The sequence below is a fragment of the Dipodomys spectabilis genome, unplaced genomic scaffold (genome assembly GCF_019054845.1).
Source record: "Dipodomys spectabilis isolate Male_0828 unplaced genomic scaffold, ASM1905484v1 ptg000002l, whole genome shotgun sequence".
In the NCBI taxonomy this organism is placed as follows: Eukaryota; Metazoa; Chordata; class Mammalia; order Rodentia; family Heteromyidae; genus Dipodomys; species Dipodomys spectabilis.
Genome location: NW_024870679.1, coordinates 40,218,696 through 40,242,101, shown reverse-complemented (window position 1 = coordinate 40,242,101; position 23,406 = coordinate 40,218,696). Strand labels below are relative to the sequence as shown.

General features: G+C 46.8%; 1 protein-coding gene across 1 annotated transcript in view; it reads right to left on the bottom strand.

The window, feature by feature from the left end:
* The window catches only part of Kank4 (KN motif and ankyrin repeat domains 4), a 38,603-nt gene extending 17,809 nt beyond the window's left edge, over positions 1-20,794 (bottom strand). The window contains 5 exon segments of the mRNA XM_042680140.1: positions 1,994-2,105; positions 3,855-5,562; positions 5,564-5,754; positions 16,015-16,100; positions 20,758-20,794. Of these exon segments, the coding sequence (XP_042536074.1) occupies positions 1,994-2,105; positions 3,855-5,562; positions 5,564-5,754; positions 16,015-16,030 (2,027 nt within the window). The 5' untranslated portion in view covers positions 16,031-16,100; positions 20,758-20,794.
* Positions 20,795-23,406: the final 2,612 nt, after the last annotated feature.

Below are 23,406 nucleotides of genomic sequence, written 5' to 3'. Positions count from 1 at the left end.
TGCCCAGAAGAAGCACTAGGGGAAGGGGGGAAATGAATGAATATGAGCTCTGATGGGGGGGGGGCGGGGGCGAGGGGGGGTGGAGTGAGGGAAGGCACAAGCCAGAGGGTGGGTAGATAAGGCAGGCTGAGCAATGACTAGGGCCTTCCACGCCTGGGGACAGTGAACTACATTAGGCTGATTCTCCTCTTTAGAACACTAAGTGGCAAACGATCAAAACATATTACTTTCTTACCAGGCCACTGAAGTGTGAGTTGCCTGTGATACCCCATTTCATGATTTCTGATGCTTTCCTGAATAACCTCAGCAATGATGCCCTTTCAGTGTGACTTGAATTAGGAAGGACTCTCCTTCTTGGCAGCCTTCTGGACCCATTGCCTGCTAGGTTGGGGGAGCTTCCTTTAGGATCCCACAGCACCCTGTACATCCTTACCAGGGAACTTATTTTGGTGTATGAGCAGCTCTTTTTTGTTTCTTTTTTCTTTTTTTCCTTTTTGTTTCTTAACTCATTTGTGAGCTTTATAAAGTAGGGACCAGGATTTATTCCTTAAAAAAAAAAAAAGGTACCACCTAGCAGGTTGCTGGCACTTAATAAAGGTCTTTTGGGTTTTGAACTGAAGGCCCTACACTTGCTAGCCAGATACTCCACTATGTGAATCAGGCCTCTAGCCCTATCCCACTTTTTTGCTGATGTCCCAGGGCTTGAATTTAGGACTTTGCTCTAACTTGGCTTGCTGGGTGAAGGCTAGCTCTTGCTGCTTTAGCCAAGCCTCCAGGCAGTCTTTCACTGACTGTTGATGGAATCTTGCAGCGTTTTCTGCCCAGGCTCCAGATCTCAAATTCCTGAGTAATTAGGATTATAGGTATGAGCCACCAACACCCAGTATTTTAAATGTTAAATTTTAAACGATTAGAATTTACTTAACTTTTAGTATTCCCACAATCTAGCATACTATTGGCATTTAACTACTTTTAATGACAAGTTTAGGAAATATAGCCAGGTATCACTCAATAATGCATCAGTCAATGACAGATTACAATCTATATGTCACAGTGTTCCCATGGGATTATATTGTCCAGTTCCCATCATGGATATCTTAATCTGTGTACATACTATCATGTTCACACAGGGACAAAAATTACTTAATATGCTCTTCTCTTCATGACTATATTCCAGATTGCCTTTGTTTTTAGGGTATTGGGGCTTGAATTCAGGTCTCACTCTTACTTGGCTTCTTGATCAATTGGCGTCTTACCACTTGAGCCACTTCTAGCTCTCTACTACCTTCTAAACCAAATGTTCATTTGTCTCAAGTATGGAAGGTATGATTCATGCTCTACACCAATAGTCTAGTTCTCTGGGATGGGACTTAAGCTAAAGGAAGAAAAAATTAAATGGATTGGGCTGGGGTTCAGTTTAGTGGGAGAGCATTTACCTAGCTTGCTCAAAGCCTTGGGTTTGATACCTAAGATGATAAGTAAGTAAATAAATAAACTGATCCATTTTTTTTCCAGTCATGGGGCTTGAATCCAAGGCTGGTTTGGGGGTAGTTAATTGGAAATAAGAGTCTCATGGACTTTTCTGCCCAGGTTGTCTTCAAACTGCAATCCTTAGATCTCAGCCTCCAGAATAGTTAGGATTACAGGCCTGAGCCACCAGCACCCAACTTAACTGGTAAAACTTAAAGTTCATCTGAGCTTGGGCTAGCTTAAGTGCTGTGGTTCAAGTTAAAGGCCTTCCTCAAAGGGATCAGGTACTCAGGTAAGTTCCTAGAAGTCACTTGGAGTCCTGGCCCTGGGGAAACCATACCCTAGGTATATTAAAAACAGAAGCTCACAGCTGGTAATGAGCCAAACTCCATGTACACCTGACACGAAGTTTTAAATGACCCTGGAGATTAAATCCCTCGTAGAACACAAACCAGATGCTTCCCCCAGGAACAGAGCAGTAAGGACAACAGCAGGAGAGGAAGCAGCAGCAGGCGATGCTTACCCACCGTTAACCCCAACAAACTGAAGGTTCTTTTTGGTCCCATTACCTCCTGCACGGAAGCCATAGTCTTTCTTTTTCATTATGGATTTAAGGCTGGTCGACGGGGAGATCTCTAGGCAGATACAACATCACAGATTAGAATGATCTTGAGGTAGCAAAACGAGGATTCTAGCTGGGTATAGTGGGAGTTCATTCCAGTAATCCTAGCTACTCAAGAGGCTGAGAACTGAGGATCAAGGTTCAAAACCAGCTCTGGTGGGAAAGTCTGTGAGTCAATCTCCAATTAACCATCAAAAAGCTAGAAGTGGAGCTTTAGCTCAAGTGGTAGAGTGCACTAGCCTTGAGTACAAAAGCTCATAGTCACTCTTCAGGCCCTAAAGTCAAGCCCCAGGACCAGCACCAATACAGGGAATACAGGTTGAAGGTATGAAGAAGCAAAGAAGGACAGTGGACCAGATAATGCAAAGCAAAGGTCTTGAGGGCTTTCAAAGGAGGCGCGGCCTTCTGGTCAATGTCCTTAGAAGTATTTGGGTAAGTAATATCTCTCTCTATTGTGGATGATGGACTGCAGTTACTGGAACACTACTCTCTCAGAGAACCATGTGGTAGAGATGCCTCTGCCGTCCTTGTCCTATGGCTGAGAAATCTGAGGCCTAGACTTGCTCAGCAAATAGCAGAGCAGGACAACTCAGGTCTTGACTTGTAGTCCAGAATCCCCCAGGTCTGCTCAAGACCCCTCAGTGGTCCTTTCTGGATCACATGCAAGTCCTTACATGTGATGTGGAGACAGTGATGGCACTGGGCACACAGCGGACACACACAAGCCTCATGCTGTGCTCTGTGCAACAGGAAGCATTTCCCAATGGGCAAGACTAGAACTAGAATCAACACGAGGAAGCAGCCAACTTGTGCCTGTGGCAGGAAGCAGATCTACCCACTGAGCATAAGCACAATATGATTCCATTTTATTCAATAGTGAAGAGGGTGTGACCTGTTAGAAGAAGGGTGTGCGTGTGTGCGCACAAGAGTGTGTGTGTGTGAGAGAGAGACAGAAAGAGAGAGAGAAAGAGAGAAAGAGAGAGAGAGAGAGAGCTTGAGATTTTTTAAAAATACCAGTCCAGGGGCTTGAATTCAGAGCCCAGGCTCTGTCCCTTAGCTTTTTCACTCAAGGCTGGTGCTCTAACACTTGAGCCACAGCTCCACTTCTAGCTTTTTGGTGGTTAATTGGAGATAAGAGTCCTGCACTTGTCTGCCTGGTCTGGCTTCAAACCACAGTCCTCAGATCTCAGCTTTCTGAATAGTTAAGATTACAGGCGTGAGCCATTGGCCCCTGGCTTGTGGAGGATTTCTAATGTGGGAGAGCTGAAAAGGAAGGCAGGAATGCCAGAGCCCGGGAGACCAGGAAGAGACGCTGGCAGAGCACACAGCAGCACCACACTTAGCCCTAGCCCTAGACTTTATGCCATGCAAATGAGACTAAGCACCATCTCTACAGACCAAGAGCTGCAGCTGCACGGCCTGGCAGACAGACTGTGGGCTGAATTTCTACTCGGATCCTGCTAGCGCCTCCATGGCCTGCACTGTCTCATAGCTGTATGTGGTGGCCCTGCAATCAGAGCCTCCCCTACAACAAAGAGTAGAAGTACCAGCCCCCTCCCACTTTTATATAGATCAATTGTTTTCTATCAGATTCCTGGAGGTGATAAAATCATACACACACACACACACACACACACACACACACACACACACAAGTACATGCATATAAAAAAAAACCACACTAATGCAACTAAAACCCTTTCCCCTTCCAACTTGTGCTATAAAGGAGAGACAATTCCTGGTCTGGCACCCCAGTGTTTACCTATTGGCGAGGAGGAAGGAGCTGAGGGATCCTTCTGAGCAGGTTCCTGGGCAGAGTAGGCAGACAGCAGTAGATTGAGGGAGCTGAGCAGCTGGCTCTGGATGCTGCTGAGCTTGGAGGCAGGCTGCTTGATGGCGCTGGCCAGCTCTGGGTACCCATGCTCCAGGCAGTTCCACTGCTCCTGCAGGAGCTCCTGGATCTTCTTCACGTACTGGCCAATCGTGACATCCGTCGGGGAGCTTGCTGGTCGTTCTGGGTGCTCTTTTCCAGGGAGCTCTGCACTGGCCTCCTGCATTGCTGCTGGGGTGGCCTCTCTGTGGCTACTCCATGAAGAGCCGTCTACTGCCCTGGCCGGGCCTTCCACTGCTGCCTGTAGGGATCTATCTGGCTCAGAGACATCTTCTTCGATTCTGAGCTCAGTGGACAGGCAGCTACAAAAAGAAGAGGCAAGGCCCTTCTCTGGTCCCTTGGGCAGTGACAGATGGGGTGGCACACGTTCTTCAGGACTCTGCCCCCCTGCTGTGGGGCTGTTCTGCCCCCGTAAGAGGCCATAGTCCTGTGCCCTGGGTCCCCAGCTTTCAGAGTCTGCGATGCTCAGGTTGACCCCGATGCTCTTGTCACATGACTCCCAGGGGATGAGGCCAAGGATAGGATCTGTGTTAACCATGGCATCAATCTGAACCTGAGCAGCTCTGGCATTCTCTTGGCTAAGCTTTTCTTCTAACTGGGCTAGGGAGGACTCTAGCTCTTGAATTCTCTGCTCTCTGGCCTTGATTTCCTCTTTGTGTTGCTGGAGGGCAGCTCTGACCTGGGCCAGCTCCTCTGTGCTTCCGGATAACTCACCCTCGAGGGCGGAGATCTGCTGCTTTAGACTGGAGATGGCACTGGGATCGAGCCCCACCAGGCCTAGGCTTTCCTCAGTGACCCGGACACCAATGCTTCTCACATCCACCTCCACAGGGGGCGGGGGTGGGATCTCGCTGATGCTGAGCTCGATCTCCTCCAGCAGGAGCTCATTCTCCGGGATGGGTGATGGCAGAGGTGGAGGGCTGGGCGTGGAGGAGTCAGGTGTGAACACCACTTCTGCTCTGCTTCCGTGTTCTCCTTCCCTATCATCTGGAACAATCTTCTGGAATGAGGAAGGAGGGCCTGGGAGGCACAGGTGTTTTGGGGTCTCTACTTCACCCTCTGCAGACTCAGTCCCCTTCTGGACCAGCACTCCATCTTCCAGCTCCCTACTAGTCAGCTGGGCCGATGCTTGAGGGCTGGAGCTATGAAAACCTGCAAATCCTTCCGCGGGGCCAAAGGCACCATCGCAGGCACTGTCTTCTCCCAGAAGTGGAGGCAGGGCTGGAGGCACAGGGAGCCCCGGGCCCACGCTTGCCTCCTCTGAGGCCCTGTTTTGCAGCAGTGTGGTAGGCATGCTGGATGCTCTCAAAAGCTGAGGCCGACTGGTCCCAGAGGCCAGATCAGCATCCTCTGGACCAGGAGCCTCCAACTGTCTGGAGGCCTCTGCCAACAGGGCCTTCCTGTGGTAGCTGTGCTCGTTCCCACTGGCTGGGCCCTGGAGAGGATCACCCAGCCGCAGGGCCTGGCTTTGCTCCGGGGTCCCCAGGGACACCTTGCTCGGTACCACTGGAGACCAGTTTTGCTGAGGAAGAAGAACATGAGGACGAGCCACACTGTCCAGAAGACTGAAGTTTCGGGGGTAAGGTGCTGAACTTGGCCTGTTTGGCTCTTCTGTGGATAGGAATTCTTTTGAGGGTGTTTCCCTTTTCAATGTCATCCACATACTTGAGGAAGTCGAGGTCTAAGTGAAAGCCATATGGTGTCTCCACAGAATAAGGGTGACTCTTTGGAGGGTCTTTCTCTTCAATCCCCTGAGAGATCTGGTCTTTGGCTGGGAGACATAACACATAAAAAGAAAGAAGCCAAAGTTAATAAGAGACTAAGGCCAGGTGCTGATAGCTCATCCCTGTAATCCTAGCTGCTGGGGAAGATGATATCTGAGGATCATGGCTCAAAGCCAGCCTGAGCAGATAAACCTGAAAGACTATGTGGGGGCACCTGTGGCTCACACCTGTAATCCTAGCTACTCAGAAGGCTGAGATCTGAGGATCATGGTTCAAAGCCAGCCCGGGCAGTAAAGTCTATGAGACTCTTATCTCCAATTAACCACCAGAAAACCAGAAGTGGCACTGTGGCTCAAGTGGTAGAGTGCTCGCCTTGAGCTGAAGAGCTCAGAGCCACCAGCACCCAGGCCCAGAGTTCAAGCCCCATGACTGACCCCCCCAAAAAAAAAAAATTGGAGAGACTCTTATCTCCAGTTAACCAGCAAAAAAGCCAGAAGTAAGCTGGGCACAGATGACTCACGCCTATAATCCTAGATACTTAAAAAGTTTGAGATTTGAGGATGACAGTTCAAAGCTAGCCTGGTAGGAAAGTCTATGAGAATCTTATCTACAATTAGTCACAAGAAAAACTAGAAGTGGTCTCAAAGTGGTAGAGCACTAACTTTGAGCAAAAAGAGCTCAGGAACAGCACCCAGGCCTTGAGTTCAAGCTCCATGACGAACAAAAGATAAAGAAGTTTAAAAAGCCAGAGTGGAGGTATGAAATCAAGTGGTAGCAGGACAGCCTTGAGCACAAAAGCTAAGTAAGATCTTGAGACTCAGAGTTCAAGCCCCAGTATCAGCCCAAGAAGGAAAGATAGAGAAAGAGAAGAGAGAGAGAGAGAGAGACAGAGACAGAGACAGACAGACAGAGTCTAATTTAGATTTTAACACTTCCATGTAAGACTTCTAAGTGTTCTGACCTCTAAATTATGCTCTAAGATGCTCACAACCATTTGTGGCTATGTTGGGAAAACAACTTACTAAAGCAATGTGTATTTAGCCAATATCTGAAGGCCATAGAGTGAGAGAATACTTTCTAATTTGCACTGTCATCTTAGTTAGTAATGTGGAATCTTTCTTTAAGCCAGCAAGCCAGAATTGTCTCATGCTGGTTTTCTAGGTTTGAGACATACAACTGCTGAATTAAAGTGGACCAAACTTTACTACATCAGGGGACTCATTGACAATTTAGATACAGAAGGTTTTGAAGAATATGATACAGGATTCTTATTAGCATTAAAAAAAAAAGCCAGCTGGATGCTGATGGCTCATGCCTATAATCCTAGCTACTCAAGAGACTGAGATCTGAGGATTGCTTTGGGAAGCCAGACTCTTATCTCAAATAAAATACCAAAAAGGCAGAAAGTAGAACTGTGGCTCAAGTGGTAGAATGCTAGCTTTGAACAAAAGAAGCTCAAAGACAGCTGCCCAAGGCCTGAGTTCAAAATCCCAGGATTGCACACCCCTCTGCCAAATAAATAAATGAAAAATAAAAGCCAGGCACAGGTGGCTCATGCCTGTAATCATAGTTACTCAGGAGGCTGAGATCTGAGGATCATGGTTCAAAGCCAAGCCCAGGCAAGAAAGTCCATGAGACTCTTTTTTTTTTTGGTCCAGTCGTGGGGCCTGAACTCTGGGCCTGGGCACTGTCCTTCAGCTCTTCAGCTCAAGGCTAGCACTCTACCACTTGAGCTACGGCGCCACTTCTGGTTTTTTTCTTTTTGCATATGTGGTGCTGAGGAATCGAACCCAGGGCCTCATACATGCAAGGCAAGCGCTCTACCACTGAGCCACCTTCCCAGCCCTCCATGAGACTCTTATCTCCAATTACCCACCAGAAAAGCTGGAAGTAACACTGTGACTCAAGTAATAAAGTGCTAACCTTAAGCAAAAAGATTCAGAGACAGTGCCAAGGCCCTGAGTTCAAACCCCAGTACTGACAAAATAAATAAATAACAACTTTCATTCCTCAAGTAGGTAATAGTAAATTGCAAAAGCCAGAGGTATTAATGAATTGTGGCTTCCACATTAGCTAAGCTTCTCAGCTGTCCCAGCCTCCAGGTACATGAAGATATGGAAGGACTGGCACAGATGATCAAGCATAGCCAGCATTCTTTCCTTCTGAAAACTTGCCTAACAAACATGAATTCCACTTTCAAAATCCCATGGCAAGCTGTGGTTCAAGTGGTAGAGCGCTCGCCTTGAGCTGAAGAGCGCAGGGGGTGGGTACCCAGGCCCAGAGTTCAAGCCCAAGACTGACAAAAAAACAAAAAACATGCCAAGTAAGGAAATACCACATTTCATGTACTGGAAAAAAGGTCATAATGGAGAAGGGCCAATGAATAGCAAAAGGACCACAGGCAGTCAGGCCCCAGTGGCTCACTATAATCCTAGCTATAATCCTAGCTACTCAGGAGGCTAAGATTTGAGTATCTCTGTTCGAAGACAGCCTGGGCAGGAAAGTCTGTGAGACTCTTATTTCCAATTAAACACTAGAAAACTGGAAGTGGCGCTGTGGCTCTAATGGTAGAGTGCTCACCCTGAACTGAAGAGCTAGGGGACAGCGTCCAGGCCCAGAGTTAAAGCCCTAGGACCGACCAAAAAAAAAAAAAGGGCCACCACAGTTATACACCTTTTGAGGGGCATGGACCCCATGACTTTCCAGGGCACCCTGAAGTATGAGGGGACATGGTGGTAAGATCAGTCTCCAGTGCATTGTTACTATGGATGTCCTCACAGTGTCCACCTGCTGATCCCACACAAGACACTGAGGACACAGTAGACCTTTTTCTTCCAGCATTCCTGTGTGACACCCTCATTACCTCTGTGATACTCTGCTGACCTGCTCTGAAAAAGCTGTGTTCGGGATAAGATTTAAATACAGATTATAATCCATACTGGTAGTGCATACTTCTAATACCAACTCTTGGGAAACTGAGGCAGGAGGCTCATGAGTTCAAGTGAGACCCTGTTTCCAAAAATAATAATAATAAAGGGCACTGTGGATCACACCTATAACTCACTACTCAAGAGGCTGAGATCTAAAGAGCACAGTTCAAAACCTGCTAGGCAGGAATGTCTAGGAATCGCTTATCTCCAAAAAGCCAAAAATAGAGACATGGCTCAAATGGTAGAGTGAAGGCCTTGAGAAAAAAAAGCTAAGTGACAGTGCCCAGGCTCTGAGTCCAAGCCCAGTACCAATGCAAAAGTAAATATATAAATAGTACAGATTCTAAACATGAGTCTATAGCACTGTTATGTGGCCTTGAGGAGCTTACTTAGTCTTTCAACATCTTTAATACATAAGATCATCGTGGGGCCTAATTAATTAAATAATGAATACAAGGTGCTTGGTACAGTGCTACTTCATAATGAACATTTTTATTTGCTACATGCTCAATATTTTGGTTATTATCTTTGTAGAAGCCTGAAAATACAGACAAAAGGTTTTAGAATGAAAATCAACTTCTAAGATTTACTTCCAGATGCTCCAGAAGTTCTTTGATTGACTGATAGCTTGAGTCTAAGGGATTGGCTCTATCTTGCCAAATTATAAAATAGCAGTAATTCAGCAATTAATCATAGCTACTCAGGAGGCTGAGATTTAAGGATCCAAGTTCAAAGCCATCCCAGGCAAGAAAGTCTTTGAGGTTCTTATCTCCAATTAATCACAAAAAACCTGAACTACAGCTGTGGCTCAAGTGGGAAACCACTAGCCTTGAGCAAAAAAGAAGCTCAGGGACAGTACCCAGGCCCCCAGAGTTCAAGCCCCAGGACTGGCTAAAGAAGAAGGGGAAGAAGAAGGAGGAGGAGGAGGAGGAGGAGAAGGAGGAGGAGGAGGAGAAGAAGAAGAAGGAGGAGGAGGAGGAGGAGGAGGAGGAGAGGAGAGAAGAGGAGGTGGTGGTGGTGGAAAAGGAAGAGGTGGAGGAGGAAGAGAGGAGGAGGAGGAGGAGGAAGAAGAAGAAGAAGAAGAAAAGAAGAAGAAGAAGAAGAAGAAGAAGAAGAAGAAGAAGAAGAAGAAGAAGAAGAAGAAGAAGAAGAAGAAGAGGAGAGAGGAGGAGGAGGAGGAGGAGGAGGGAGGAGGAGGAGGAGAGAGGAGGAGGAGGAGGAGGAGGAGGAGAAGGAGGAGGAAGAGAAGAAGAAGAAGGAAGAAGAAGAAGAAGAAGAGAAGGAGAGAGGAGGAGGAGGAGGAGGAGGAGGAGGAGGAGGGAGGAGGAGGAGGAGGAGGAGGAGTGGAGGAGGAGGAGGAGGAGGGGAGGAGGAGGAGGAGGAGGAGGAGGAGGAGGAGGAGGAGGAGGAGAAGAAGAAGAAGAAGAAGAAGAAGAAGAAGAAGAAGAGAAGGAAGAAGAAAGAAGAAGAGGAGGAGGAGGAGGAGGAGGAGGGAGGCACATACCAGTGGGAGCGACCTGCCAGTATAAATCCAACTTCCTTGAGACTACCACACTGACAACAGCCCCAAGACAGGAGGTATAGAGAAAGGGAGAAAGATGCTTAGCCAGGCTCCAGCTTTCTGGCCATCTTACCCAAGATGCATGTGTGAATATAAGTCACCAGCCAGTATCTGACTGCAACTACAAGAGACACCCCACCCCCATGTAGGCTACTCCAATGGATCTGCATCCATAATTTTTGTGGTAGGCCACAAAGTTTCAAGGTGGGATATTACACAAATAACCAGAACAGATACTGTAGATGATGTTAGAGAAATGTGCAGACTCCGAGGTATAAAATTGATAGGATTCCAGGATTCTATAAATACGGTTGATCAGACAGAAATTAAAGTGTGATACACAAGGGTGAAGAGTAGAGAATGATAAAATTGGGAAGGTTAGGACCGGGAATGTGGCTTAGTTGTAGAGTGCTTGCCTAGCATGCATGACGCCCTGGGTTCGATTCCACAGTACCATATAACCAGAAAAAGCTAGAAGTAGCTGGGTGCCGGTGGCTCACACCTGTAATACTAGCTACTCAGGAGGCTGAGATCTGAGGATTATGATTCAAAGCCAGCCCGGGCAGAAAAGTCCATGAGACTCTGATCTCCAATAAACCACTAGAAAACCAGAAGTGGTGCTGTGGCTCAAGAGGTAGAGCTCTCGCCTTTTGCTGAAGAGAGCAGGGACAGCACCCAGGCCCAGAGTTCAAGCCCCGCGACCGACCAAAAGAAAAAAAAAAAAAGAAAAGAAAAAGCCAGAAGTGGTGCTATGGCTCCAGTGGTAGGTAGAGGGCTAGCCTTGAGCAAAAAGCTCAGGGACAGTACCCAGGCCCTGAATCCAAGCCCATGACTGGCAAAAAAGGAGGAAAAGTTAACCTGCATCAAATCCAGAAGTCATTTATATGCATCTTAAAGAGAGCTTTAACTTTATTCTCTAGGTAGTAGGAGCCATGGAAAGGTTTTAAACAAGGGTGTGTCTTGATTAAATGGGATCTCAAATTGAGCATTCTTTTGTTGCTGTTCTGTTTTGAGACAGGATCTCACTAAGTCCCTCATGCCAGCCCTAAACTTGAGATCCTTCTGCTCTGTCTCCTGAGTTCTGAGATTATAGGGATATGACACCATATCCAGTTCAAAAAGAACATTCTTGCAAAGGATTAGAAGAATAAACCAGAGGCAGGGTACCAGTTGGGAGACTGCTGACTTGGCTAGGTGAGAGAAACTAAAGGCAATGAAGGGAACAGGATCAGTTTTATGTATGTATGTATGTATGTATGTATGAATGTTATCTATCTACCTACCTATCTCCCTCTCTCCCTCCCTCTCTCTCTCTGTCTCTCTGTACACACACACACACACACACACACACACACACACACACATAAAATCATACTGGGGCTTCAACTCAGGGCCTGTGTGCACTGTTCCTCAAGCTGGTACTCTACCATGACCACAGCTTCCCTTCTGGTTTTTTGGTAGTCAACTGGACAGTCTCAAAGACATTTCTACTTGTGCTGGTTTTAAACCTCCATTCTCAAATCTCAGCCTCCTGAGTAGCTAGGATTGCAAGTGTGTGCCACACGCATAAGCCTATGGGCTCACTAAGAAGCCTCCTGCATCAAAGGACAGGCAAACTGAGAGAGAGGGGGAGGAGGGAGAAAGAGAGAGAGAGAGAACTGTTTATTAAATAGAGAGATTTATATATGACTCACAAGGCAAGGACAAGGCTACATTATTTATCTGCTTACTGCTCTGTTCAGGAGAAATACACCAATTTGCCTGGTTGCTTCTGGGAGAAAGTCTAGAGCACAAACACAATAATAGTTTCAAATAAGAGAGGGCAGATTTAGAGCTAGATGTGGTGTTTCACGCCTGCCATTCCAGCTACTGGGGGGAGGTAGGATAACTGTCTTTGTTGGAAATGAAATTCCAATAAGATAAGCCAACACACACTTGGTCAGGCTGGCTAGATTTGATTCCTACCTGTCATCTTCTACTTGTGTGCCTTGGTTTCTCCTTCTGTAAGGTGGCGATAATAACAAGCTAACTCACAGAGTGACTGTTACTGTCAGGGAACAGGGCATGGAGTAGATGCATGCTACACCTTGGCAGGTTGATTCTGCATGGGGCAGGCGAGGACTCACTCAGGACTTTCTCCTTGAAACACCAAATCTATGAAGACCACAGTCTCCAGGGGGAATGAGAGCCCAAGAAATAACAGGAGAGACAGAGAAGAAAAAAGTAAGGTAGCTCATAGCTACTAGAAACTTCTTGAAGGCACAGCTGATCTGTGGGCCTTTGAGAAAGACCTACAAACACAGAGATCAGCCTAAATACTACTCACAGCCCCTAAGAAGGAAGAAGGCTAGTCATCCTGAAGGGCAAAAATGAAGTGCAGCAGGTGAAAACATCCATTAGGGACATTTCTAGAGAGAAAGAGAATTGCAGCTATTTACATTCAAGTTTCCGAAGGAGATGGGAAACACGGAATAAGAGAAAAAAATGACCCCACAAAAGCCAGGAAGAATAGGAATTAGATGAACGCCTTCAAAAAGCCAAAATGTGAAAAAAAGCATTGCCTTTTCTTCTCTATCTCAGTCTGCAAACCGCCTGGCTGAAGGGTGTCTTTTTCCAGCTATTGTAGGTAGCCACTCGGACGGCAGCAATCTTGAGGATGCTGAGTGAGGACTAGTGAAGGGAGATGGCAGAATGACAGCCCCTCCCTCTCCTCCCCACCCCCAGGGCACTGGTGCTCTGTGGGAACTTCCAGAAATGCACCGCAAAGGCAGCTCTCTAGGGAGAAAGGCAGGCTCTTGAAATATGTGGCAATACATTTGGAAAAAAGCAAGAGGCAGAGCTGTAGCCGGTGTCTGCTCCCTGGGTCCTGTGCCAGTCAGGGCCATATAACACAAGAGGGATAAGGGGCTCTCCTGATTCCTGACCATGGGTGATCCTGAACAAGCATTGATCAGACGTCAAGAAATCGGGGTCTGACCTTCAGCAGATTTCCTGGAATGGATGAGGGAAGATTCACGGAGACATGTGCTAAACTAAACAGTTATTACTTGATAAATTTATGTGCAATGTCTTCTTAGTTCTGTTTTTTTTTTTTTGGGGGGGGGGCTGGTCATAGGGCTTGAACTCTGGGCCTGGCACTGTCCCTGAGCTTCTTTTGCTCAAGGCTAGCGCTCTACCACTTGAGCCACAGCACCACTTTTGGCTTTTTTTTTTTAATCTTTCTGGAAAATGTGGGTCATCCTTAAGGACAGTACTTAACAAATGGCTTTCTTTCTTTCTTTCTTTCTTTCTTTCTTTCTTTCTTTCTTCCTTTCTTTCTTTCTTTCTTTCTTTCTTTCATCCCTGAGAGAATGAGGAGGCAGGGGAAACAACCACTGAATATTTAGTGAACATTAAGGGGACTTTAGGCCTATAGAGGAATTTGAGTCAGATAATCTAGAGACTTATCTCTGTGGTAATGAATAAATGACTGGCTGTCCTTAGAGGAGTAAGAGGAGTTAGAACTGAAGACTAAGGGCTCTCATGGTACTGGGATTCATCTCCTGTTATTCTTCCCTTATGATGCCCAGGGACCAAGATGGAGACCAGGCCTGGAGCCTACAACTGTGGGGCCACATTCCATCACAGAACCCATGGCAGGGTGTGATTGGGGATAGCCAACAGACGTAACCTTGGCTCAGGGGTGGGATACTCAAGGGCTCTTTAGCAATGACAAAAATGTGTCCAGAGCCAAAGTTCCATCACATGTATGTGTGTGGAGGGGATAAGGGTTAGCTGGAGCTTGAACACAGGACTTTGCATTCTTGCTCAGTGTTTTCCTGTTCATGGCTGGCACTCTTAGCACTTGAGCCACACTTCCCCTTCCATTCATCACTTGTCTTCATAAGTTATCCTTGAGAATCTTTCAATACTTCCATTCTTTTATATCCTATGGGCTGGTATAAGCCCACACTGTTAGATTGGCCATTCTTCAAGGATACGCATGTTGGTCTTAATTCTGTGACAGGTAAGAAACAGTGTTTGGCTTGATATTTGTTGAAGGGGTGGCTCATGAAAAGATGAGTGGGTCTGCGAGCTCTAGTTTGTTGGGGGCTGAGTCTCAATGCTGTGGTATCTGTGATGGTTATGTTAGTCATGCTAAACCATGCAAAGTTGTCATTCCTCTCAGTGGGGCCTTGGCCCAGCCCCTCTCTGAAACAAACAAGGGTGAATGACTTCCAGCACTTAGTAATGTAAAATAATAAGGGAACATCCTTGGATATTATTGCTTTTTTAATCTATAATGGATGAAGCAAGGACTCTGCGGAAATGGTTGATTTGTGTAGGACAGGAGTTGTGAGCTTGCTTGGATGACTTCACCCAGTTTACCCTTTAACAGGTAGGAGGGCTGATGACCAGATGATAGCCCACATCCCACCTTGTGAATCCTCCTCCACCCTTCTCCATCTTCCTCCTTTTCCTCTACTTCTTTTTTGTTTTGTTTGGCTTTTTTGTTTTTCTGTGCTGGCACTAGGGCTTGGACGTAAGGGTGTGGTCACTGTCCCTTAGCTTTGTCACTCAAGGCTAGTGCTCTACCACTTGCGCCTCAGCTCTATTTCTGGCTTTTTTTTTGGGGGGGGGGGATAATTCATAAATGGAGATAAGAGTCTCATGGACTTTCTTGCCCAGGCTGGCTTTCCAAACCAAGTGCTCCTTTAGACCTTGATCCTGAGATCTGAGTAGCTATATTACAGGCATGAGCAACCAATGCCTGGCTCCTTAGTTCTTTTTTAATTTTTCTATTGTTATTGTAAAGGTATAATTATGTAAGTCAGGTACAGAGTACAATGTCACTCCTTCCCTCTGGTATTCCTATACTACCTTATCCATGGGACTGGCCTTGTGATCAGCTTTGCCCAGAGGGGAACAGCAAATGTGGCACATGCAGGCATTTGAACACTGGTTGCCCAATGAGATTGTTTCTGCGGTGCCTGAATCCTTCTGCCACCATGGGTGAACAAGCCCCTGGATGAAAGGTGCCATTTAGCCAAGCCTGACACTGCTGGGCCAGTTAGCATAGGAGTGAGGCCATTCCAAACCATTCAGCCCTAGCCAAGCCACCCAGAAGATCATAGGAATAGACCCAAAACAGAACAGCCGAGCTAGCCTAAGCTAGAATACTGACCCTGCCACTCCACATAACCCTTTAAGAAATAATAAACGGGAAATGGTGCTGTGGCTCAAGTGGTAGAGCACTTGTCTTGAACTGAAGAGCTCAGGGACAGTGCCCAGGCCCGGAGTTCAAGGAAAGAGCACCCTGTTCCTTTCTTGCTGCTTGGATGAAATGAGAAAAACAAAATGTCTGAAGACTACACAAGTCCAGGATTTTGTATTTCATAAAATATAAAAATATTTTATAATGTAGGGTTTGGGCCTCCTGGCATTGCCGCCATGGAGAAAGCCCCCTCCCCCACCCACAGCCCTTTCCATGGCTATTTCAATGGTTTGCAGTAACCCTCCCTTTCCAAAGTGCCCCGTCAAACCAGGGCATAGAAAGCAGCCTGCCTGCCAGGCGCTGGTGGTTCACACCTGTAATCCTAGCTACTCAAGAGGCTGAGATCTGAGGATTACAGTTCAAAGCCAGCCTGGGTAGGAAAGTCTCTGAGAATCTTACCTCCAATAAACCATTCAAAAAACGGGAAGTGGCGTTATGGCTCAAGTGTCTAGTAGAGCGCTAGCCTTGAGCTAAAGAGCTCAGGGACAGCACCCAGGCCCCGAGTTCAAGTCCCACAACTGACAAAAAGAAAAAAGAAAAGAAAAGAAAGCAGCCTGCCTACCATCTGTCTTCTCCATCTTTAAGAACACAACTTCAGTTTCTCAGGCAGTCTTCATCCACAAAGTCTGGAAAAATATTTGGAGAGTTCTGAAAGAAAGAAGAGAGAAACAGAGAGACTCATGAGAACTAGAGTAAGTCAGCCTTGAGGAAACAACACTGAAGAAAGTGACATCCGCCCCTGCTTCTCACCCATGGGCTCCTGAGCTCTCCAAGGAAGGAGATGAACAGCATGACCTTAGAGCCCACCTCTGGGTATGTCTTTAGGAGATGTTGAATGAAAAGAAGGCACCTGGAGCTGGGTGCCTGTGGCTCATGCCTGTAATCTTAGCTACTCAAGAAGCTGAGATAAGCAGCAGCCTAGACAGGGAAAGTCCACGGACTCTTCTCCAATTAACCACCAAAGAGCCGGGTGCTAGTGGCTCACTCGTGTAATCCTAGCTATGCAGGAGGCTGACATCTGAGGATTATGGTTTCAAGCCAGCCCAAGCAGGAAAGCCTAGAGATTCTTATCTTTTTTTTTTTTTTTTTGGTCAGTTGTAGGGCTTGAACTCTGGGCTTGGGCACTATCCCTCAGCTCTTCAGCTCAAGGCAAGCCCTCTACCACTTGACCCACAGTGCCACTTTTGATTTTCTAGTGGTTTTATTGGAGGTAAGAGTCTCTGGGGCTGGGAAGATGGCTCAGTGGTAGAGCGCTTGCCTTGCATGCATGAGGCCCTGGGTTCAATTCCTCAGCACCACATAAGCAAAAAAAGAAAAAAGCCAGAAGTGGCTCTGTGGCTTAAGTGGTAGAGTGCTAGCCTTGAGCTGAAGAGCTGAGGGACAACACCCAGGCCCAGAGTTCAGGCCCCATGACCGGACTCCCCCGACCCCCCAATAAAAAGCTGGAAGTGGAGCTGTGGCTCAAGTGGTAGGGCACTAGCCTTGAGCCAAAAGGTTCAGGGATAGAACCCAGAGCCCACCCTGAGTTCAAGCTCCAGGATCAGCACTACCGCCACCCCCATCCCCCCCACCAAAAAAGGGCCAGAAGTGGAGCTGTGCCTCAAGGGTCAGAGCGCTAGCCTTGAGCCAAAATGCTAAAGGACCGAAGCCCCCAGTTGAAGCCCCAATACTAACAGAGAGGAAGGAAAGCAAAGGCAGGGGAAGGGAAAAGGGAAGGGGAAGGTATCTCATCCAACTTCCTCACTTGGAGATGAGGCAACTGAGGCTGTAAAGTACTCTGCCCAAGGTCTCATTACATTAGTGATGGGGCTAGAATCAGACCCAGGGTTTCTGACAACCAGCACCAGCTCTTTCACATCATTCACTCCATCCCCACCCCAAAACCTGGTAGGTAATTATAATCCCATGTATGTAAAAGCTAGAATAGAGTAGCCATTGGTGATCTGTAGCTTCCTGATCAAACACCAGGCACAAGCTACTGCAAGGACTGACAAGGCCCTGTTATTTATTTATTTTTGTCAGTTGTGGGGCTTGAACTCTAGGGTGCTGTCCCTGAGCTCTTCAGCTCAATGGCCCTGTTATTTACTGGTGACTTCAGATCGTTATTTTGTAGCACTGGCGTCTGAACTCAGGGCCTTGCACTTGCAAGGCCATTCTTCCAGCCCATTACTGAAAGGAAGTGCAGGTGGCCAGACGGTAGCAGTGTCCATCCATACAGGAGGCTGCCTCCACTCCAAGTTAGTAGATCTTAAGGTGTGACCAAACATTCTCCCCAAATTTTAACCCATTCTTGAGACTCCCTTCAAATGGCAAACCACCTAGCTCCTGCCGCCATTCAGTACCCCACCCACATCAGAATAATGAATCCTATGCGGCCACCCCAGCAGCAGAAGCAGGGTCACCTCAGGAATCCCAACATGCTGGACACTGAATTCCAAACCAGAGACGTAGACCAGGCATGAGGGATGGATTGAGAAAATAGGGAAGGAAGGTGAGGAGTGACCCTTGCAATTTTGAGTAGGGAGCAGGGGGGCAAAGCAAGTAACCAGAGAAGAAAACTATTAAGCCTGCCAAGTGAGAGAGAGACATTCTAAGGTTCCCTCAACAGAAAGTTGGGTCTAAGCTGGGTCTGCCTCCAGAGCTGAAGCCCTTCTCCCCGCCTTGGCCTCTCCAAATCCTTTCCCCACACAGTGGCCATAGAGCCTATCCCTGTGAAGACCTAATGGAGGCCCAGAAAGAGAGGCACATCTGCAACACGAATGCCAACATCGAGGATCTCACTTAGGTAGCAACAAGTACTTAACCACCAAGTACTCAAGTTTGTCGGGCACAGAGCTGAAGCAGAGAGGACACTGGGAGATGAAGATGCAAGTGTTGGTGGGTGGCCTTGGTATTGAGTATGGCCACAAAGTCAGCAGATGTGGGAGAAGCATGGGGTGAGGGAGGATGGCTCTGTGGTAAACAGGGGTCTCTCCGAAGCAGGGGATTTGGCAGTCTCTCTCCAGGCTCCCACATCTGCAGCTGTGATGGGTGACTCTGGTAGACAGGGCAAGGTTGACAGCCTCAAGCAAGCCTTAGAAAAGGGTGCACTGAAGCCTGGCACTGGTGGCTCATGTCTGTAATCCTAGCTGCTCAGGAGGCTGAGATCTGAGGATCACAGTTCAAAGCCAGCCCCGGCAGGAAAGTCCATGAAACTGATCTCCAATAAAGCACTAGAAAACCAGAAGTGGTGCTGTGGCTCAAGTGGTAGGGTGATTGCCTTGAGCTGAAGAGCTGAGGGACAGTGCCCAGACCCAGAGTTCAAGCCCCACGACTGACAAAAAAAAGAAAAGAAAGAAAGAAAGGAAAAAGAAAAGAGTGAACTGTGAAATAAGCCAGACCTAAAGAAACAAATGTCCCATGGTTTCCCTTATTTGCAATAACTAGTATATGTCCAGGATAATTTTACCAGACAAGCAGAAAAAGTCAAAATCCATGGATATATGACCATATAAGATGATGCTAAGCAAAATGAACCCCAAGATAGGGACACAAGAGGTTTTTTCTTTGTTGTTGTTGTTTTTAATGTACTATGTGTTTGTTTTGTTCCTTTTTTTAGTATTTTACTACTAATTTAATTTAAGGAAAAGAAAATAGGAAAATAGTTTATTATAACATTTTCTTCCTTTTTTCCCCCCCTTCTATCCCTTACGTACTTCCCCATATGGTATAACCCCTGTTTTCACTGTATTTGATTCCGGTGCCCTGCATCTTGTATATATATTTTTCTAATTTGGGGAGGAGAAGGAAAATAACAAAATACTGATACGGGTTGACCTATTGTAGCAATGAGACTTACAAGAACACTATCTTGAAAGCCAACTTTACAACTTGGGGGGGGAGGAGTTGGGGAGTTGGGGAGGGAAGGGATATCAGGGGAAAAAACAAAGGAGGGGGTAACAATGCTCAATAGGAAATATACTTATTACCTTACTCATGTAACTATAACCCCTCTGTACAGTATCTTTATTAAAAAAAAAAAAAGAAAAGAAAAGGGTGCACTGGGCACTAGTGACTCATGCCCGTAATCCTGTAACTCATTTCTGTAAGCTCAGGAGGCTGAGATCCCTCAGTTTGAAGCCAGCTGGGGCAGGAAAGTCCATAAAGAGACTCATTTCCAGTTAGCCACTAGGAAACCAGAAAGGATACTGTGGCCCTGAGTTTAAGCCCCCAAACCAAAAACAGCTAAGTAAGAGCATGAAGTCCTGAGTTTAAGACCCACTACCAACACTCCAAATAATAAAATAAAATTAAACATGTTAGACATGCAGTTCATGGGGGTTTTGTTGTTGTTGTTTTTACCTGTCCTAGGGCTTGAACTCATCGCTTGGGTGTTGTCCCTGAGCTTTTTGCTCAAGGATAGTGCCCTACCACTTCCAGCTTTTTTTTTTTTTGTAGTAGTCTCACAGACTTTCCTGTCCAGGTTGGCTTTGAACTGTGACCCTCAGATCTCAGCCTCCAGAGTAGCTAGGTTTACAGGTCAGAGCCACTAGCACCTAACTCAGTTTATGATTCTTAAATGAAGAAAGGAAGAAAAGAAAATGGTCCATCTTTAGATGGTGCTCCTAACTTACTCTGGGAACCACGTACTGGATATCACTTCGCTCTCACTTAAAGAAACTTGGACAAGTCACAAATGAGAAAACTAAGGCACAAAGAGATTATGCAGTCAATCCAAAGTTTCCTAGTTAATAAGGGGCAGGATGCTTGCATTTCCCAAGTTCTTTCCAACGGTAGGGCCCCAGGTGCCCATCAAATCCCCCAAGGCAATGAATTCGTATGTGTTGGCAGCGGAGTGTCTGTATGGAATTACCACATCCAGGAGCACGGATTTCCCCAGGTCAGCCCACACACTCCCGCTCTCCACGCTTACTCCCTTTGTAATGCTATTTTCAACCTCATCTAACCTCAAATTCAAGTATAAAGAAGTATACTTTCCTTCCTTTATCCTGAAACTAAAACCTGGTTCTGCATTTTTGTTCTCTTCAAACCCTTCTTTATTCTGCAATAATAAAATGCCATATTTCATCTCAGAACAGGCTGCATGCCAAAATAAATAGCACCTTGGATTTCCTTGAAAAAAGAGAGCTTGGCTCAATGCACCGTTTCATTGCCATGAGCATTCTTAGAGAATTCAACCTCACAAAGTCAAATATTTAGCCAGGTAGCATACCAAACAGCAGCCCTTGCCAATACCTGCAGGATCCCTTGCTGAGACAAAGCGCTCTTTCCTAAAGAGAGAGAGAGAAAAAAAAATCACCCATACCTGGGACGGATCCTGATGAGATGAGGAGAGCTTCCGTTCCCATCCCAGGACCTCAAGCTTCCAAGTGGAAATGTTTTCCCTGCTAAGCAGCAGAAGGCATCTGACAGCCACTGCTTAGCAGGGGGAGGGAGGGAGCTGGAGCTCAGCCACCAGAGGAGAGATGAACTCCTAACTGGGTTCTGTCAAGGATTTCTCCAGTGGGCTCACCTCCAGCTCAAGAGCTAGCTCCATAAAGAATGCACTCGCACAGTCTCCTCAACTCCACTGCCATGTTTCCCTGCAAGTGTCGCTGGTGTTGGCCTGCATTAGAGCAGCTGGATCAGAGCTTCAGGAGACAGCAGCTGGCAAACAAGCTGGGTGCTCGGTACCTTCCTAGGCATCCTTCTGGGCCCAGCTCCCTCCACAAAGCCAGCTTTGGGCTGCTGGAATGGAGCTGATTCCTGTGAATTCAGTACAGCCTTGTCAGCTTTCCAGCTGTTAGAGGACTTGGTCAGGTGATCTGTGACCTTGCTGGAAAAGCAAACACTCACTTCCTTTTTGCCCTGGGAAATAGGAGGTGAGTGGAGTCAGAAAGGAATTTAGTACTTATAGAAAGAGGGGAGAAGGCTGAGATCCTTTCACTGGAAAGCTAGTTCCCAGAGCTGCCATTGTTTTAAAGGGACACATCTAGAGACAACAAAACAACACCCCAACACGCAGCACTACTTCCTGATGCTTCCCAATCTGGGAGCTCACCTAGGGGTTGTATTTAAGCAAGCTTCCCCTCCTTCTCCCTGCAGCTGAGGTGGCACATTAATGAAATTGATCCTAATGAGCATGCAGCCCTTTTAGTTGGAGTTGAAACCCTTCAGGGGTGCATGGTTTTTTCCAAGCTCTGCTTTACAAACAGCCTTCCTCTCCCATCTGCCTGGAGTCCCAGAACTATACAAAGCCTCTGATCTTTAAGTGAATGGAAGGCTGACTGGCAGGGCTAAGTGGAGACAGGAACAATGACCAGTGAATTCCCCGGGCCAGACTGGCAGCTCCTGGCTTCCTGCTACCACGGATCGGATCGCCAAAACGCACCAGATTCTAACAGGAAGAGAAAAGCAAGAAAGTGCCAACTGTGCCCATCAAACTACTGACCAGTGGTTCCAGCACCAGGCAGGGTTTCTCACTGTAGCTAGGACCAGGGACTTGTGGGGGAGGTGGGGAGACAAGCAGAAGGCAGTTGCAGGTGGAAGGCATCAGAATGTTCCAGAAACACAGTGCGGAGTCAGCCCAAAGATGCCCAGCTCTCTAGAGCAGGAGCAGACTTAAGGCCCTAGCCTCACCAAACCTTGCATGGCTCCTGGACCTAAAGGAGAAAGATGAGAAATCTCGCCCTAACAGGGACCCAGAGAGTCTTGGGGTCCTTTCCACAAGTTCAGTCACAGCACTGGAGGGCTCTGACCCCTGCTATAGGCTGACTTGGCTGATGTAAAACATGTCAGAGGCAGATCTGCCCATGGGAGACATTGTCCACTGGGGGTTGTCTTTCCAAGGGCAGGATCCTGTCTATAACCTATGTTGAAACTGATGCTGCCACCCTGTCACCTAGAGAGCTCCCCAGACTACACCCAGAACCACTGGAAAGCAACTGCCTTCCACTTTTTGTTGGCAATCAGGGGATTGAACCCAAAGTCTTAATTAGGATTCTCAGACCCCTTGAGTCAAACCCCCATCCATTTTCACTTTTGCTATTTTTTTTCTAATAGGGCTCCTCTTTTTGCTCGAGCCAGCCTGGAATTAAATCCCTGAGTTTAACATTCCTACGTAGCTGGGATGATGAGCAGGCCACCACCAGACCCTGCTTTTTATTGGCTGAGATGGAATCTCACAAACTTTTTCTCTCATACTGGCCTCTAACAGTCATCTCTCAAGTTCGGCCTTCCAAGTGGCTAGGATTACAGAAGAGAGCCACCATACCAGCTCCATGTCCTGTCTGTTTTGCCAGTACCGGGGTTTGAACTCAGGGCCTTCCACTTACTTGGCTGATGTTCTACCACTTTTTTTTTTCTGGTTTCTACCTACTTTTTGCTGGTTATTTTGGAGAAGGAGTCTAGTAAATTTTCTGCCTGGGCTGATTTTGATTCATGGTCCCAAAGATTTCAGCCTTATTTTAAGCAGCTAGGATTACAGGCATGTGCCACTGGCTCCCAGCTTTCCATGTCCATTTTACCACCAGGAACAAGTATCCCCATTGTCTAGGTAAAGAAAATACAACAGTCTAAATCCCCCTAGGATTCACCATCACTAAAGACTCTTATGTTCTTCTTACTTTCTTTGGAAGACTTAGAGCATTTTGCTTCATTTAAAGATGATATTTTCCAAAGACAGGATATTATTATGGACCCATCATACCCTAATACTTTTTCTATTCTTTTCTTTTTGTTGGTTGTGGGGTTTGAGCTCTGGTCTTGGGCACTGTCCCTCAGCTCTTCAGCTCAAGGTGAGCACTCTACCACTTGAGCCACCGCGCCACTTCTGTTTTTCTGGTGGTTAATTGGAGATAAGTCTCATAGACTTTCTTGCCTGGGCTGGCTTTGACTTAGGATCCTCAGATCTCAGCCTCCTGAGTAGCTAGGATTACAGGCATGAGCCACAGGCACCCAGCTCCTAATATTTTTT